The 17,086-nt window shown below is 38.9% G+C and overlaps 1 protein-coding gene across 2 annotated transcripts in view; it reads left to right on the plus strand.

The window, feature by feature from the left end:
- klhl20 (kelch-like family member 20) overlaps positions 1–12,305 on the plus strand; it is a 98,657-nt gene extending 86,352 nt beyond the window's left edge. For both annotated transcript variants that reach the window (XM_072573443.1, XM_072573444.1), the window contains 2 exons: positions 7,951–8,057; positions 9,807–12,305. In XM_072573443.1, coding sequence (XP_072429544.1) covers positions 7,951–8,057; positions 9,807–9,891 — 192 coding nt within the window. In that variant the 3' untranslated portion in view covers positions 9,892–12,305. The remainder of the gene's footprint in view (positions 1–7,950; positions 8,058–9,806) is intronic.
- Positions 12,306–17,086: the final 4,781 nt, after the last annotated feature.

A 17,086-nucleotide genomic window follows, 5' to 3' on the forward strand; every position in this document is an offset into this window, starting at 1 on the left:
GAAGGGGGGGTGGAAACACCGCCACTGTGATCATAGCATTAAGTTCTTCAATTGTAATTGAAGATTTGATGGAGCTGTAACTTCTTCTACAGGGATATGTACTATACAGCTTTAGAATTATATGAAGGGGTAGTTCGGTTGGTTATGACATGGTTGAAGAACAAAAAGTTTTTAATGAGTTTCAAGAAAGAACTAGACAATTTTGATAGAATTTGGATTCATGTGAAATGAGTACATTGAATATGTTAACTAGATGGACAAGAAATTTTGGTCCACCTGAAACTGTATGTGAACCAATAGAAAATACAATGTACACATACAAGAACCAAGTCACTCTGCTTCACACAAACAATGGGTGGTCCACCAACTAACGATTCATCTTTCATCAGGTGAGGAACTGGAACATAATTCGACTATGACTTTAATTCAGGCCCCTTATTGCTTTCCTATTTTTTTGTCACAAACCTCACCAGTGTCACAATGCCTCTTCATATTGCATCCAAGTATAAGTAGGACTGGCTGCTCAGGCATTTTTAAAAAAAAATTATGATTAATTCACCATTTGTTAATCCCTTGATTGTGTGAAGTACCTATTCTATTCTGGAATGTCCATTTCTAATGTCAAGGACAATTGTTTACAAATTATCCTTTAAATTGGAAATGGACAGTCCAAAATAGGTAGGAAAAGGGTTGGGGATTTAAGGCAGAAATTCAGGGAGCTAGGGTGGAAGCTTAGTGCTAGAACAAACAGAGTTGTTATCTTTGGTTTGTTGCCCGTGCCGCATACGAGCAAGGGGAGGAATGGGGGAGAGAGGAGTTGAAAACGTGGCTACAGGGATGGTGCAAGAGGGAGGGTTTCGGATACCTGGATAATTGGGGCTCATTCTGGGGAGGTGGGACCTCTACAAACAGGATGCTCTACGCCTGGACCCAAGGGGTACCAATATCCTTGGGCAGAGGAATTTACTAATGCTATTTGGGAGGCTTTAAACTAATTCAGCAGGAGGATGGGAGCTAAATTGTACTAATGTCCAAGACATTGAGAGTAGTGAAATATGGTTTCAAGGTCGCAAGAGTTCACCGGCAAGCAGGAAGGTGGTTTGGAGTATGTCCACTTCAATGCCAGCAGCATCTGGAATAAGATGGGTGAACTTGCAGCATAGGTTGGTACCTGGGACTTCGATGTTGTGGCCATTTCGGAGACATGGACAGAACAGAGACTGGAATGGTTGTTACAGATTCTGGGAGTTAGATGATGGTAAAAGAGGGGGAGGTGTGGCATTGTCAGTCAAGGACAGTTTTACAGTAGTAGAAAGGACGTTTAGGGACTCGTCCACTGAGGTAGTATGGGCTGACGTTAGAAACAGGAAAGGAGAGGTCACCCTGTTGGAAGTTTTCTTTAGGCCTCCAAATAGTTCCAGAGATGTAGAGGAAAGACTAGCAAAGATAATTCTGGATAGGAGCAAGAGTAAAAGGGTAGTTGTTATGGGTCTTTAACTTTCCAAATATTGACCGGAAATACAATAGTTCGAGTACTTTAGATGGGTCAGTTTTTGCCCAATGTGTGCAGGAAGGTTTCCTGACACAGTATGTAGACAAGCCAACAAGGGGTGAGGTCACATTGGATTTGGTACTGGCTAATGAACCTGGCTAGGTACTAGATTTGGAGGTAGGTGAGCATTTTGGTAGTGACCACAATTCGGATTTGATTAACAATGGAAAGGGAGAGGTATATGCTGCATGGCAAGACTTATTGCTGGGAGAAAGGCAATTATGATGCGATTAGGCAAGATTTAGGATGCGAAAGTAAACTGCAGGGGGTGCATACAATTAAAATGTGGAGCTTATTCAAGGAACAGCTATTGTGTGACCTTGATAAGTATGTACCTGTCAGGCAGGGAGGAAGTGGCCAAGCGAGGGAGCAACTGCTTACTAAAGAAGTTGTATCTCTCTTGCCAAGAGAAAGAAGAATGTTTATATTAGGATGAGATGTGAAGGATCAGTTATGGTGCTTAAGAGTTACAGGTTAGCCAGGAAAGACCTAAAGAGAGAGCTAAGAAGAGCCAGGAGGGGACATGAGAAGCATGTAGAATCAAGGAAAACCATATCGATATATTAGGAATAAAAGAATGACTAGAGAAAGATAAGGGCAAATCAAGGATAGTAGTAGGAAAAATCAGACTGCATTCGAGGAGCAGGAAAATTGGCATTTCAGGCGAAACATCGATTTTCCTGCACCTTGGATGCTGCCTGACCTGCTGTGCTTTCCAGCACCACACTCTCGACTCTAATCTCCAGCATCTGCGGTCCTCACTTTTCCCTTGTACGCTATTGTAATCAGTCCACAAGTATTCGTTACTCTTAAGCTGCTAATTAATCTGGTGCATATGTTGGCTTTAGGACTACAACTGAAAGCTGTTCTGGATACAATCAATAATTTCACTCCCGTTCACTTGCTGCTAGTCTGCTTATTCAAATTGAAGTGAAAGTTAAAATCTGCCATTAGTCTAATGTCTATATTTATACATTATTATTTCACAGCCATTACAGAAACTTGTACAAACTCCTGTCACGTCATGAATCCTTCTCTCCTACCTATAAAATATTCAATGCCCGCTTACCTCGCGTTATATATTCTAAATCATTGAATAATTTAACTTTTAGGCTACTTCCCTCCACCTTTTCCTATCATTCCCGTAGAATCAAATAATACGTCTTAGTAATTTTGGTTGATCAACAACATCTTGGCTACGTCCCTTCAGGTAAAGGTTTGTTAGATTATTTTGACATACAGATCATATTGTTTAAAATCAGGGTGATGAAATGGACTTTGCTGATTTTGCTTGTAGATGTACATGATATGTATTTAAAATTTAACCTTAAAATGGTTTTCTCCTTGTGATCTGCATTTGGGCTCTGATGTGCTGGCTGATTGACCGTTAGCATAAACTCCAAAGGAATCAGGGCCTAATGAGAGCAGATTATAAACTAACAATTGACTACATTTTAAATAATTCAAATACAAATTTCATAGTGAAATTCACCAATTTCCTCGTCCTTTTAATCTAATAAAAACGAAAGGTTAGCAAAGTTAGATCTCATAGAATACAGGGAGAACTAGCCATTTGGATACAGAACTGGTTCGAAGGTAGAAGACAGAGGGTGGTGGTGGAGGGTTGTTTTTCAGACTGGAGGCCTGTGACCAGTGGTGTGCCACAAGGATTGGTGCTGGGTCCACTACTTTATATAAATGACCTGAATATGAACATAGGAGGTATAGTTAGTAAGTTTGCAGATGACACCAAAATTGGAAGTGGAGTGGACAGCGAAGAAGGTTACCTCAGATTACAATGGGATCTTGATCAGATGGGTCATTGGGCTGAGGAGTGGCAGATGGAGTTTAATTTAGATAAATGTGAGGTGCTGCATTTTGGGAAAGCAAATCTTAGCAGGACTTATACACTTAATGGTAAGGTCCTGTGGAGTAATGCTGAACAAAGAGACCTTGGTATGCGGGTTCATAGCTCCTTGAAAGTGGAGTCGCAGGTGGATAGGATAGTGAAGAAGGTGTTTGGTATGCTTTGCTTTATTGGTCAGAGTATTGAGTGTAGGAGTTGGGAAGTCATGTTGCCTTTGTTCGGGATGTTGGTTCAGACTTTAGGAATATTGCAATTCTGGTATCCTTCCTATCGGAAGGATGTTGTGAAACTTGAAAGGGTTCAGAAAAGATTTACAAGGATGTTGCCAGGGTTGGAGGATTTGAGCTATAGGGAGAGGCTGAATAGGCTGGGACTGTATCCCTAGATGTTGGAGGCTGAGGAGTGACCTCATAGGGGTTTACAAAATCACAAGGGGCATGGATAGGGTAAATAGTCTTTTTCCTGGGGTGGAGGAGTTCAGAACTAGAGGGTATAAGTATAGGGTGACAGGGGAAAGATATGAAAGGGGCCTAAGGGGCAACTTTTTCATGCAGAGGGTGGTGCATATATGGAATGAGCTGCCAGATGGAGTGGCGGAGGCTGATACAATTGCAACATTTAAAAGGCATCTGGATGGGTATATGAATAGGAAGGGTTTAGAGGGATATAGGCCAAGTGCTGGCAAATGGGACTAGATTGGGTTGGGATATCCGGTCGGAATGGACCGAAGGGTCTGTTTCCATGCTGTACATCGCTATGACTCTAAAAGGTACAACTTCACAGCCGTTCTAGTTTTAAAAATTAACTCACTTTCACACAAGGTGTTTCTACATTATTAGTCATGAGATTTTATCCCAGCCTGGAGTCTATGTCCTGTTTGCTTTTGTGTGGGAGATGAGGACTGTCCCTTACTTCCCTGTATTGTACTTGAAGGAGATTGATTTTTCGGTTTTGCAGACCAATATTATCACCGGCTTGATATGCGTTTGCTTAATATGGCAGGTTTGCAGCACCAGTTTCTCTGCTCAGCAAAGACTCTCACTGGGCAAATTGAATTGAACTGTTATATAACAGACATTCAGGGTAGGGAACCAGAGCAGCAGATCAGTAAGTTTAGACACTGGGGAACAGCTTGAGTCTAAGGCAAATATAGTTAAGAGGAAGAACAGTCAGGGAGGGGTTGCTGAGCTCAGCGGAACTGGAGGCTTGGACTGTAGTTACTTCAATGTAGTAACAGTTAAAACAGGCAACTGTGTGGAGTTTTCTCCCAGTGTCTGCATGGGTTTCCACCCACAGTCCAAAAGTGTGCAGGTTAGATGAATTGGCTATGCTAAATTGTCCGTAGTTTTAGGTGAAGGGGTAAATGTAGGGGAATAGGTCTGGGTGGGTTGTGCTTCGGCGGGTCGGTGTGGACTTGTTGGACTGAAGGGTCTGTTTCCACACTGTAAGTAATTAAGTAATCTAAGTAAGATGAACGGAGAGCCTGGATTGATGCTTGCATTTATGATGTTGTTGCAATCAGAGACATAATTGAAAGAGGGACAGGATTGGCAGCTTAATGTTCTGGGATATTGATGTTTTATATGAGACAGAGGAAGAAACAAAAGAGTGCACTACAGGTTAGGGAGCATATCACAGCTGTGTTGTGGGAGGACACACTGGAGGGAACTTGCAGCAAACCATTATTGGTAGAGCTGAGGAATGGGAAGGATGCAATCCCAATGCTGGGATTATACTACAGACCTCCCAGCTGCTAACGGGAGATAGAGATATGCCATCAGATCCTGGAAAGATGTGAAAATAACAACAGGGTTGTTGTAGCGGGTGATTTTAACATTCCCCTTGTTGACTGGGATTCCCTTAGAACAGAGGGTTTGGATGGGGAGCAATTTACCTGTGTCCAGGAGGATTGTTTGATACAGTGTGTGGATAGTCTAATGAGGGAGGGAGCATACTGTATTAGGAAATGCACCTGGCTAGGTGATCAAAGTTTCAGTAGGGGAGTACTTTGGGAATAGTGACTATAATTCCATAAGTTTACAGATACTTATGGATAAAGACAGGAATGGACCTCAGACGAAGGTGTTAAATTGGGGGAAGGCCATCTATAATTGAATTAGGCAAGAATTGGAGAATGGATTGGGAGTGACTATTTAAGTTAAATCGACATCTGACTTGTGGGAGTCTTTTAAGGATCAATTGATTAGAGTGCAGGACAGGCATGTTCCTATGAAAGTGGAAGACAGGAATGACAGGATTCAGGAGCCTTGGATGGCAGGGGAAAGTATCAGCTTAGACAAAAAATAAGGATGCATACTAAGCAACTAAAATCAGACAAAGACCTTGAAGACTACAGAAAAATTAGGAAAGAGTTCAAACTGGGAATTAGGAGGGCTAAAAGGGGCTATGAAATGTCCTTGGCCACTAGGGTTAAGGATAATCCCAAGGCATATTAGAAGCAAGAGAAAAAGAGTAGATCCACTCAAGGATAAAGGAGTGAGGTCATCTGTAGAGCCAGAGGAAATGGTGAGATCCTTTACATTGGTATTCACCAAAGAGAGGGAAGTGAGGGATGGTGAGGTTAGGGAAAGGTATGAGAATACTCTTGGGCAGGTCGACATAATGGAGGAGGAAGTGTTGGGTATTTTGACAATTATTAAGGTTTGTCAAGTCCTCCGGGCCAGACAGGATATATCCCAGGATATTGTGGGAGGCAAGAGAGGCCTTATCAGATATCTTTGCATCCTCTTTGGTCTCAGGTGAGGTTCCAGAGGACTGGAGAGTGGCCAGTGTTGTTCCTTTGTTTAAGAAAGGAAACCAAAATAATACAGGTAATTACAGGCCAGTTAGCCTGACATTGGTGGTGAAAAGATACAGAGAGGACTTATTCACATTTGGAAGTGAATGGACTTGTTATTGATAGGCAGCATATGTTTGTGCGGACAAGGTCATGTCTCACCACCTTGATTGAGTTCTTTGAGGAGGTGACATGAACGATTGAGAGAAAGGCCGTGGATGTTGTCAACATGAAATTTAGTAAGGCTTTTTATACAGTACCTTTTGCAGGCTGGTACAGAAGGTAGAGTCTCATGGGATCCATGGTGAGCAGGCTTGATGGATACAAATCTGTCTTGTTCATGGAAGACAGAGAGTAATGGTGGAAGGATGCTTTTCAGAATGGAGATCAGGAACTAGTGATGATCCGCAGGGATCAATGCTAGGACCTTTGTTGTTTGTAATATCTATAAATGAACTGGAGGAAAAGTAGGTGGTCTGATTAATAAGTTTGCAGATAACACCAAAATGGGCCAATTTGCAAGTAGTGAGGAGGATTGTCAAAGGATACAGTGAGGTATAGATACATTGCAGATTTGGGCAGAGAAATGCCAGATCGAGCTTAATCTGGACATATGCAAGGTGATGCATTCTGGAAGATCAAATTCAGGTGTGAATTATACAATAAATGGCAGAACCATTAGGAGCATTGATATACAGAGGGATCTGGGCATGCAGGTCCACAGATCCCTGAAAGTAGCAACACAGTAGATAAGGTGGTTAAGAAAGCATACAGCACGCTTGCCTTCATCAGCCAAGGCATTCAATATAAAACTTACAGATGTATGAAACTCTGGTTAGGCCACATTTGGAATATTGCACACAGTTCTGGTCACCATACTATAACAGAAGGACGTGGATGCTTTGGAGATGTTGCAGAGAAGGTTTACAAGGATGTTGCTTGGTTTTGTGGGTTTTAAGTATGAGGAGCAGTTGGATAAACTCACATTGTTTTCATCAGAGAGTCGGAAGCTGAGGGGCGACGTTATGGAGGTCTACAAAATTATGAAAGGTATAGATAGGATAGATAGTCAGTTAACTACAAGTGGGCACAGGTTCAAGGTGAGAGGGGAAATGTTTCGGGGGGAAGTGCAGAGAAACTCTTTCACACTGAGCGTATTGGATGCCTGGAATGCATTGCAGTGGAAGTGGTAGAAGAAAACATGTTAGCAACATTTAAAGTAGATATTAATTGACTAATGAACATGAGACAAACAGTGGAATAATTACCATGCATGGGCAGTAAGCAACAGGTATAAAACAAGATTGGAATCTGCACAGACTTGGTAGAAGGAAGGGTCTGCTCATGTGCTGTATTATATCATATTGAACTGTTATATAATGACAGATATTGCAAACATCAAGAGTAAGAAGGCTGAATTACCTGATATGTCTGTTTTCAGTCAGACCTATTATATCAGTGTGAACTAATGAGAAATGTCTAAAATTATTTTCCATTTTTGCTAATTAATTAGATAATGTACAGATTCATTTTTTCTGTTTAATATTCAGTAAACAAGTTGCATTGTAAGTACCACAGTATTCAGAAATATTGATTTTTGTTTTTCTTAAAAATTAATTTTGTGTTTATTACACAATCTGCTGCCCTGACTTTCATTAAAAGATACTGCCTTTTATGTATAAAGGAGCAACATTTGTATATCCTAAATGTCAGTTTTATCTTTGTTACTTGCAGGTTGGCCTTGCAGTTGTTAACGGGCAACTAATGGCAGTGGGTGGCTTTGACGGCACTACTTACTTAAAAACTATTGAAGTTTATGATCCAGATGCAAACACATGGAGGTGAGCACTGATGAATTGCTTTAAAATAGGCCTCCTTGCAATATAGATCGTTGTGCTGAGTCTTCTAATTTGCATACAAATCATTATAATGTTAACAGCAGTTTGTTTCTTGACCATATTGCTGCTCTTCCTCTTTGCATTCTATAAAGTTAGCTGCAGTAAGTGTCCAATGGATTGAAATTTTAATATTTAATATGGCTGTCTCCTGCATCTTCCAGTAGCCAACAGTTGACCGATCTCTTGGGTACCTAACTTAAAGTACTCATTTTACATTTTAAAGTGGCACTATTGGTTAACAGTGCTTATGGGATCCCTGGGGTTTTTTACGTAGAGGCACAGGGTACAAAATCAAATGGTTATGCTGAATTTGTGTAAAATGATGATTCTGCCCCAGATGGAATATTGAATCCAATTCTGTGCATCACCTATTAAGAACGATGTCTTTGGAGAGGGTACAGATGTGATTTAATGGAAAATTTTCCAGAGTTGAACAATTACATTACATGGATAGACTGAAGAGGCTGAGGTTGAACTCTTTAAAGGTGGGAAGGCTAAGAGGAGATTTGATAGAGATGCTTTAAATAGTGAGTTACACTGCATCTGAGGAGCAGAAGAATTGCATTTCAGGCATCAGCCCTTCATCGGGAATGAGGCATGTGAGTTGGGATGGGGGCTGAGGGATAAATGGGAAGGGGTGGGTTGGGAGGGAGGTAGATAAGAATGCCTCATTCCTAATGAAGTTGCATTGTCAGCTACCTTCCCCCCGCCCCCCTCCATCCCATTATCTCTCAGCTCCTCCCCCTCCCCCTCCCCAGCCCACAAGCCTCATTCCTGATGAAGGGCTATGCCCTAAACATCGATTCGCCTGAATCTCTGATGCTGCCTGACAGGCTGTGCTTTTCCAACACAACACTCTCTACTCTGATCTCCAGCATCTACAGTCCTCACTTTCTTCATGTTTTAAATAATGTCTAGGTTGATTGGTCAATAAAGGGATGCTTTTTCCAGTAGCTGCAGGAGCAACAATAGGAGGGCATGATTTAAAGCAGCTGGTAAATAACTAGAGGCAACATGAGGAAAACATTTATGCAACCACTGGTTAGGATTTCAAATGTGCTTACTGACAGATTGGTGGATATGTTTTCAAAAAAAAAATTGAATACATACTTGAAAAAAAAATTGCATGGATATAGGGAGTGGGATTAACTAGATTGCTCTTTGATTGATTTGGTGCAGATTTGTAATGGGCTGAATGGCCACCCTCTGAGCTGTGATATTCTTTGAAATTCATAGACCATTTGACAACAGGGAGCATCTTAAGGACATAAGAAACAGCAACATAATAAGACCATTCAGTCGTCTTTAGTCTGCTCAGGCATTCAATAAAGCTGTAGCTGCTTTGATTGCTACAGCTTCAGATTCCTGCCCGCTCCTCTTTGACTCTTTTGTCAATCAAAAAATCTGTCTGTTTGCCCAAAAATATTCAGTGACCACGCCTCCTGAAAGAAGGGAGTTTAGCAAGGCTAAATGGAATATATCTTATTGTAAGGAGCCTGAGGAAGAAGACAGATGGGCTGAGCCACAGATGGGCATGTAGCAGTAATGTACTGATTTGACATGTGGCGGTAGTTTTCTACCTTTGCTGTTATGTAGGTAAACCAGTTTACATCTTCGAGAAAGGCTGAAGCTCGAGGTGTTTCATTTTTTTTTTCCTTTTTCTTTCCTTTCATCCCTTTGCCACAATAACAGATTATATGGAGGTATGAACTATCGCAGACTGGGCGGTGGAGTGGGTGTGATCAAGATGACGCACTGCGAATCCCATATATGGTAACCTGTAAACTCTGGAATCTTTGCTGCTGTTGGATGCTGTAATTGTTTCGGAGAAAATATTTTAAATTTGGTGGAATCTGGCTGCTTTTCAGTCAAAAGAAGAGAGTTGATCTCCGTTAACTAACCTGAAGACAGTTTGGTGCAATACATGTTCTGTGGAAAAACTAGACTTCTAGGTAAGTCTCGTGAATAGTTCTAAGGATATTACATATTGGTGCCTACTATTTGTGTGTGGGGAAAGCTATCTTATTTAAATAAGTTGACAGTGTCTTGGTGGTTAAACTGGAAGTGCAAAAGAGTTGCATACTCATGGACAATGGAGATGAAATCGATTTTCTAATCTTTCAACTTTTGAGGAATTAAAAAACTGAACTGGGAAGAAGTATCGGTGTGCAGCGTGACAGAACATTCTTCAGAGCAACTAGCATATAGAAACCATGTGCAAATCTACAGTTGCCTATCAAATGAACAATTCACAATTCCACATGTTGCAGTTTAAAAAGGAAATTGTTGTGAATGTTAAATGAGCAAACGAAAACTCGTCCTCTTTCTCTCCACTAGAGAACTGTAGTAATACCATGCATAGCTACTGTAATGTACTTTTTTCCTGATGTTTAATATTCTGTTTTTGGTGCAGTGAATGTGGTTTCTTGTATTCAGGATATAAAACAGGAGTATTACATAATTGTGTACTCTCCAAAATGTTACATAACTGGAAACGTCTTGAAGGACACTGTATTTGTGAGAAAGTGTATAGCAACCCTGTATTCCCTGCAGTCACAGGAGCACAATATGATATACAACATGTCACTTGAGCATGAAGCTGTTATGACCAAATATGGTGCATGGCTCCTCTTCCTAGAAGCCAAAACATAAATAAGTTTGGAAAAGACTTTCTCAGACTTGGTTGATGAAAAAAAATTGATCTTGAACAGTATTTTATCTTCAGATCTCTCTCACTTTTGTGCTTACAATGTTATAATGAAAATAAAAAAGTTGGCCACAGCACTTCTTGCTGCTTGTAAACATTAAATTAATTTTATATATTAGTTGGTTGGTATGGAGCATTTTCAAAGTCTTTGACAAATGTTTAGTAGTAACGAGATTTTTAAAAAAGGAATCCATTGCCACTAGGCTGGGTAATAACAGTTTACTCAGGCTAAATGACCTTTTATTGTAGAGGTTCGATATTTTGGTCATATGATTATCTCCAACAGAATGGTAGAAATATCTAGGTATGATCTTATCTTATGTTCATAATAGTGACCATTATGGTACTAATGGAAAGAAGTTTAGAAATTGGATCTTAATTCATAGTATTGACCTTATTAGCAGTATTTTACTTTGCAATGATAGGAAAATTGCTATTGGGCAAGACATTAAGTTTGTAAAGATTCAGGTATCTTCAATTGATAAAAATGACTGTAGATGTTCCATTTTATTCAGCATTCATGTGAATAGATTTCTTGCTTGAGTTGTCAGTCTCCTTTCCTAATGTGGGTTGGAGCTAGAGATAAGATTAACCCACACATTTTCCAGATATTTGTGTTTCATGTGCTGTAACAGCTGTTTTAGATTCCTGGTATTTTGTTTTCATTTTCTGCAAAATTGTGGACCTTCAGACCTAGTGTAAATCCAGATCTAAATAATGATAATGTCACATTTTGCAAAGAGAAGTTGTCAAAGAGCTTCACAGAATTGAATACAGTTTGAAGGACAGTCACAATTCTATGGACAATTCTGTACCAGTAACCTGAGGGATGAGGTGAGCAACAGTTATTTTTCTTCTCCATTCATGCTCATTAATTAGGGAAAGAATTAGCTGAATAATTTGCATAAAACTTGTTGTTTGAAGCAGAATTACTATCAGTTGATGAAAACGTATTCTGCCACTGAAGTATTCAATTATGTCCTACTCTTGATTAATGTTTTACATTCTAATGGTATAGGCTAGAAGTTAAACTGTTTTGCATTGCTATAAACCAGTATATAGTATTCTTGACATTTCATCTGTAGCCCTGAATAAATATACAGAATAATTTTCTTTTGTAGATATTTTATACAGAACACCTACCCATCCATATTTAATACTTCACAATGCTTGAAAATCCCCTCATTATTTAATGACTCTAATTGAATGCATAGTGCATCAACAAAAATCTGCACTTTCAAATTAACCAACTATCAGTAAAAGCTTAGTATGGATTTTCTTAAAAACCAAACACCATGTCCCACTTTATTGTGTTTACTATAATCCGTTCAATGAATCAGATTCCAGAAATATTTTCACTAAATTCTTTTGGAAGAAATCCGTTGTGTTCCATCAACCTCAAACTTTATCCAGCCTATTGTATTAAAGTTGTATTAGTCACATACTGTTACAATGGCACAGAAATAAACCTTTTACCACATCAAGTCTGTCTTTTTATCCTAAGCTGTTCACACTAATCCTCCTTTCCTGCTTTGAATGTTCTGAAATTATTTTAAATAAGACTAGTAAAAGGTTGCATTTACATTGGCTGTGAAGGTCCTGAAAGTCACATTTAAAAACAAAATTTATTTCTGTTGTCATATAGGGAGCATGGCAGGCATTTACCCACAGAGATTTGATAGTGTTCAGATAAGCAGTTTTAGTGCTTTGTCAGGATAAATATTGGCCAAAACATCAGAGAACTAAAACAAAAACAGAAATTGCTGGAGAACTGGTCTGTTTTTCTTAGTACAATGTGACCTTGGGTGAACACCTTTCACTTGCAGTGTTATAATGTCAGCTGAGATCCTGTATTTGTGTCTGTGGAGTAGCACTTGTTCTACAATGGTCTGACTTGAGAGTAGTTTGTGACAGAAAATTTTCTTTCTGAATTATTCAATAAATTATATTTGTTTCATAAAATTGTAAAAGTTATCCAGTTTAAAACATTTAATTAAACAACATTTTTTTAAAAAAGTGTAGGGAATTAGAGTTGCAGCAAATATCTGACCCCCAGGAGGAATCAAAGCAGGGAATGCTTCTCAAAGAAAGCCCTTTAACACAGCCCTTTAGCTGTTGTACTTTTCAGTTTTATATACTTTTCAGTTTTTCTTTTAAATAAAAGGGTGTCATAACAGTACTTTTCTGTAATCATTTTCTACACTGCTCTGCTGCAAGGCATGCACAAAACATTTGTGCAGTGGTTACTGCAAAGCAGCAAGGTATATTACCATTTTTGTATATTCACTATGTTTCCTTAATGTGAGCATATTGCAGTTTCCATGCGGCATATTTCAGCACCGGGCACTTGGCTTGATAGGAATGGATAGCATCAGCACCAAAATGCATCTTTCAAAAATGAGATGAAGTGCTCAAATGCAGCTGTCCCTTGCTTGACAACAGTTATTTCATTTATAGTAAATTATTTTACTTTTACCCTTATCTAGTGAGAACTGTTCATGATTCTAAAAAAGTTGCTCACATTTGATTTAACCTTTCTACTTTGAAAAATAATCAGATTACCACATTCTAAACATAATACTGTCATGTAATCATTGGTAAAGTAGGAATGAGCAGAAAGAATATTAGTTGTGCTACTTTGAAAAATGACATAGACACTGATTATTAAGTTGCATCACATTGAATTTTTCAAAAGCAGACAATTGTATATTTTCCACAAATAAAATGTTGAATTAATGTATGTAAGCACTACTACCGGCAAGTTTTGCAAGCCACTTACTGTCATGATTTGGATCAAAATCCTGGAAATCTCTCCCTAATGCTAATGTTGCTCTACTTCCACCACATGGACTGCAGTGGTTCAAGGCACCACCACCACAAGGACAATTATGGATGAGCAATAAATACTGGCCTCTCCAGTGAAACCCACAGCCTGTGAGGGATTTTAAAAAAAAACACACTTTCCTAGGTGAGCAGTGTCTTGTACAGATCATGTTTCGTTAAAGGAAAAAATATTGCAGTGTAAAACATTAGATATCTTAAGGTTATATTAATGGGTACAGGCTGTACTTGAAAACCAAATAGCCAGCTTCTGTCCTGTATCACATTAAATTCATCCAGAATTCCAGTAAGTCAACATGCAGTAGTAAGATAGATGTTACTTCAGGGAGGAAGCTGTGATGACTTTATTGAATGATATGAATTAACTGTGGATATGGAATCATTGATTGTGGCCTCCTTCCGTGATGTAAATATCATTGTGCCTGTAGCAATGGCCAAATAGCAATCCAGCCAAATTTCACTTTTCAGCTGTTGATTTGTAACTCTATATGTTACAGCATTTCAAGTGCAAATCAATCTGGTTCTATTACCCTTCAAAAATTGATTCTAAATCCCTGCTACCTTGTAGATGAAAAATATTCTGTTTAAGGTTTCCTTCAAACTTATGTCCACTGGTTATGGTCCCATTAACCAAGGTAAGGAACCATGACGTAGAGGCAGAAGTTAGGCCATTCAGCCCATCAAGTCTGCTTTACCATTCAAACATGGCTGATAGGTTTCTCAACCCTATTCTCCTGCTTTCTCCCCATAACCCTTGAAACTCGAGTATCTCTCTCAGTTTTAAATATATTCAATGACCTGGCTTCCACAGCCTTCTGTAGCATTGATTCCATAAATTCACACTCTTTAGCTGAAGAAGTTTCTCCTTATCTCAATTCTAAAAGGCCTTCCCTTTACTCTGTGGCTATGCCATTGGGTCCTAGTCTCTCCTACCAATGGAAACATCTTCCCAACATCCACTCTGTCCAGGCCATTCAACATCCTGTATGTTTCAATTCGATTCTCTTCTCCTCCCCTCCACCCCCCCAATCCCCCAAAACTCCATTGAGTATAGACCCAGAGTCCTCAAATATTAAGCTTTTCATTCCTGGGACCATTCTTGTGAACCTCACCTGAACCTACTCCAGGGCCAGTACATCCTTCTTGAGATATGACTCCCAAAACTGCATACAATACTCCAAATGTGGCCTGACCAATCCCTTCTAGCTAATTAATCTTCTCCCTTTTTTTGTTGGCTTTCGGTGACTTTGTTCCCCTCATTGATTTTCTTTTGGAAAATCAGACTTCCAATTTATCAAATTTCTCAACAAATTCTGCAGTCCAGACAATATTCTCTTGAATATCCCTGTACACTCCAGTACAATCACTTTTCAAATAATGTGGTGTCCATAACTGCAATAGTGCAGCAATGGCCTAACCAGTTATATTCTAACTTCAGTATTGTATCCTAATAAAAGCAATTATAAAGTAAGTCATCTTGAATACCTTGATTACCTGTCCAGTCATTTTAATGCAATCAGAGAACCTCTATCATATCAGTATCCTACCATTTATTAAACTTTTCCTTGGCTCATAGGTTTCCTCACATTTGAGTTCTGTTCACCTGACTTGTCCATTTATATCTTCATAGTCTTCAACCTACATTACCAACAAAATGGTCAGTTTTTGTATTGGTTGTAAACTTCATTATATTCCTTACATTAAAGTCCAAATCATTTACATATAGCATTTAAAAACCAGGGACCTAAAATTAAACCTTATGGGATCTGAGTGGATCCATCCTTCCAGTGACAAAATCATACTCTGCTTCCTGCCTCTTTGCTTAGAAAACTCAAACAGGTGAGACAAAACATTACTTTACTTTAATGAAGAAGGCTGAACAAATTTGAAACTTTAATCTGGTTTCTCTCTTCACAGATGCTGCCAGACCTGTTAAGCTTCTCCAGCATCTAACTAAATCTGTGCTGACTTTAACTTAATTGAATGATTAATCAATTGCAAATGATCATATCAATAACAGATCAGAGGTCATAACTTAGAACATAACAAGTAGGGCTGCCCAAATCATTCATGAAGATCACAATTGATCTGATCACAGCCGCAACTCCACTTACTTGTCTGCCTTTCTATTCCATTCAGCTATCTCATGACTTTGAAGACTTACATTCAATTTCCTCTTACTCTTCAGCTCTAAGAAAACCAGACAACTTCTCCAGTCTCTCTTCATACCCGAATTTTCTCAGCCCCGGAAACATTTTTGAGACCTCTTCTGTACACTCCAACATGTTCACATCCTGAATGTGGCCACCATTATTCCAACTGAGGTTCAATTAATGTCTTAAGTTCAGCATAAACTTGCTGTTGAACTCTGATCCTAGAATATTGTATATTTAACTGCTCTCACTTCCTGTCTTGACACTTTTAATACATTTATGCATATCCCTTTATTCTAAAAATTGTTTCTCCATGTTCTTTTTATCAAAATGTCCCTCACACTTCCCTATATTGAACTTTATCAGACATCTGCCTAAAACAACAGATCAGTGATCAACTGAAATTTTACACTGCTTCCAAATGTTATATCAACTGCACACTTTGAAATTTTCCCCCGATCATTAACATATTCCTCATCTAATAAGTATTTATTAACCATTATTCCCTAGCTCATTTTTTTCCATAGTTCTGAATTCATTTGCCCTATCTTTCCCTTTTGAGGAAATATTTCTTGACTGCACTGAAACCATCTCTTCTTTGAAGGTAGACCATTATCAACTATTTTTTCCCACCAATTTTTGGCTAGTCTATCCAGTCAAGTTCCATTCTTGCCCCTTTGAGCTTAACTTTACCCCCAGTTAATTCTTCTTAATTGTTAATTTTCTTTTCCATTTATGTATCACATGCTGCAAGTATGTGATATGTATCACCTGACCTTTCCTTTATCGTATTTTAGTTACATAATTGTTCAAATTTTGAAATATCATTTAATGGCTATTTGTACTTATGGTCAATAATTTAAATAAGCTACAAACCTAAACTTTTATACACTTGTCACTATCCTCTAAATTCTCTCCCAACACCAAATCTACTTGGCCCATTGTCATTCTCAAGAACTAGAGAATTGAGAACTCGAGAACTTGGTGCCTTTTTTTTCCACTGGACTGGAAACATGCTGTAGAACATTTTCCCAAACAGAGAACAGGTACACCCACCTTCTCTATACTTTAGACTATCATTGTGCCAGTCTACACTTGGATAATTAAATGTTCCCATTATAATTATTCAATGTTTGCTCGTCTCTAGTTCCTTTGCACTCTTTCCCTTTGCCTTTTTCTACCAGTTGGTGACCTACAGACTTCACTAAACAATCTAAATTGTATCTTTTGTTGTTCCTTTGCTGTAGCCAAATCAGTTCTGTCCTTGAACC

Source organism: Chiloscyllium punctatum, chromosome 7 (genome assembly GCF_047496795.1).
Source record: "Chiloscyllium punctatum isolate Juve2018m chromosome 7, sChiPun1.3, whole genome shotgun sequence".
Taxonomy (NCBI): domain Eukaryota; kingdom Metazoa; phylum Chordata; class Chondrichthyes; order Orectolobiformes; family Hemiscylliidae; genus Chiloscyllium; species Chiloscyllium punctatum.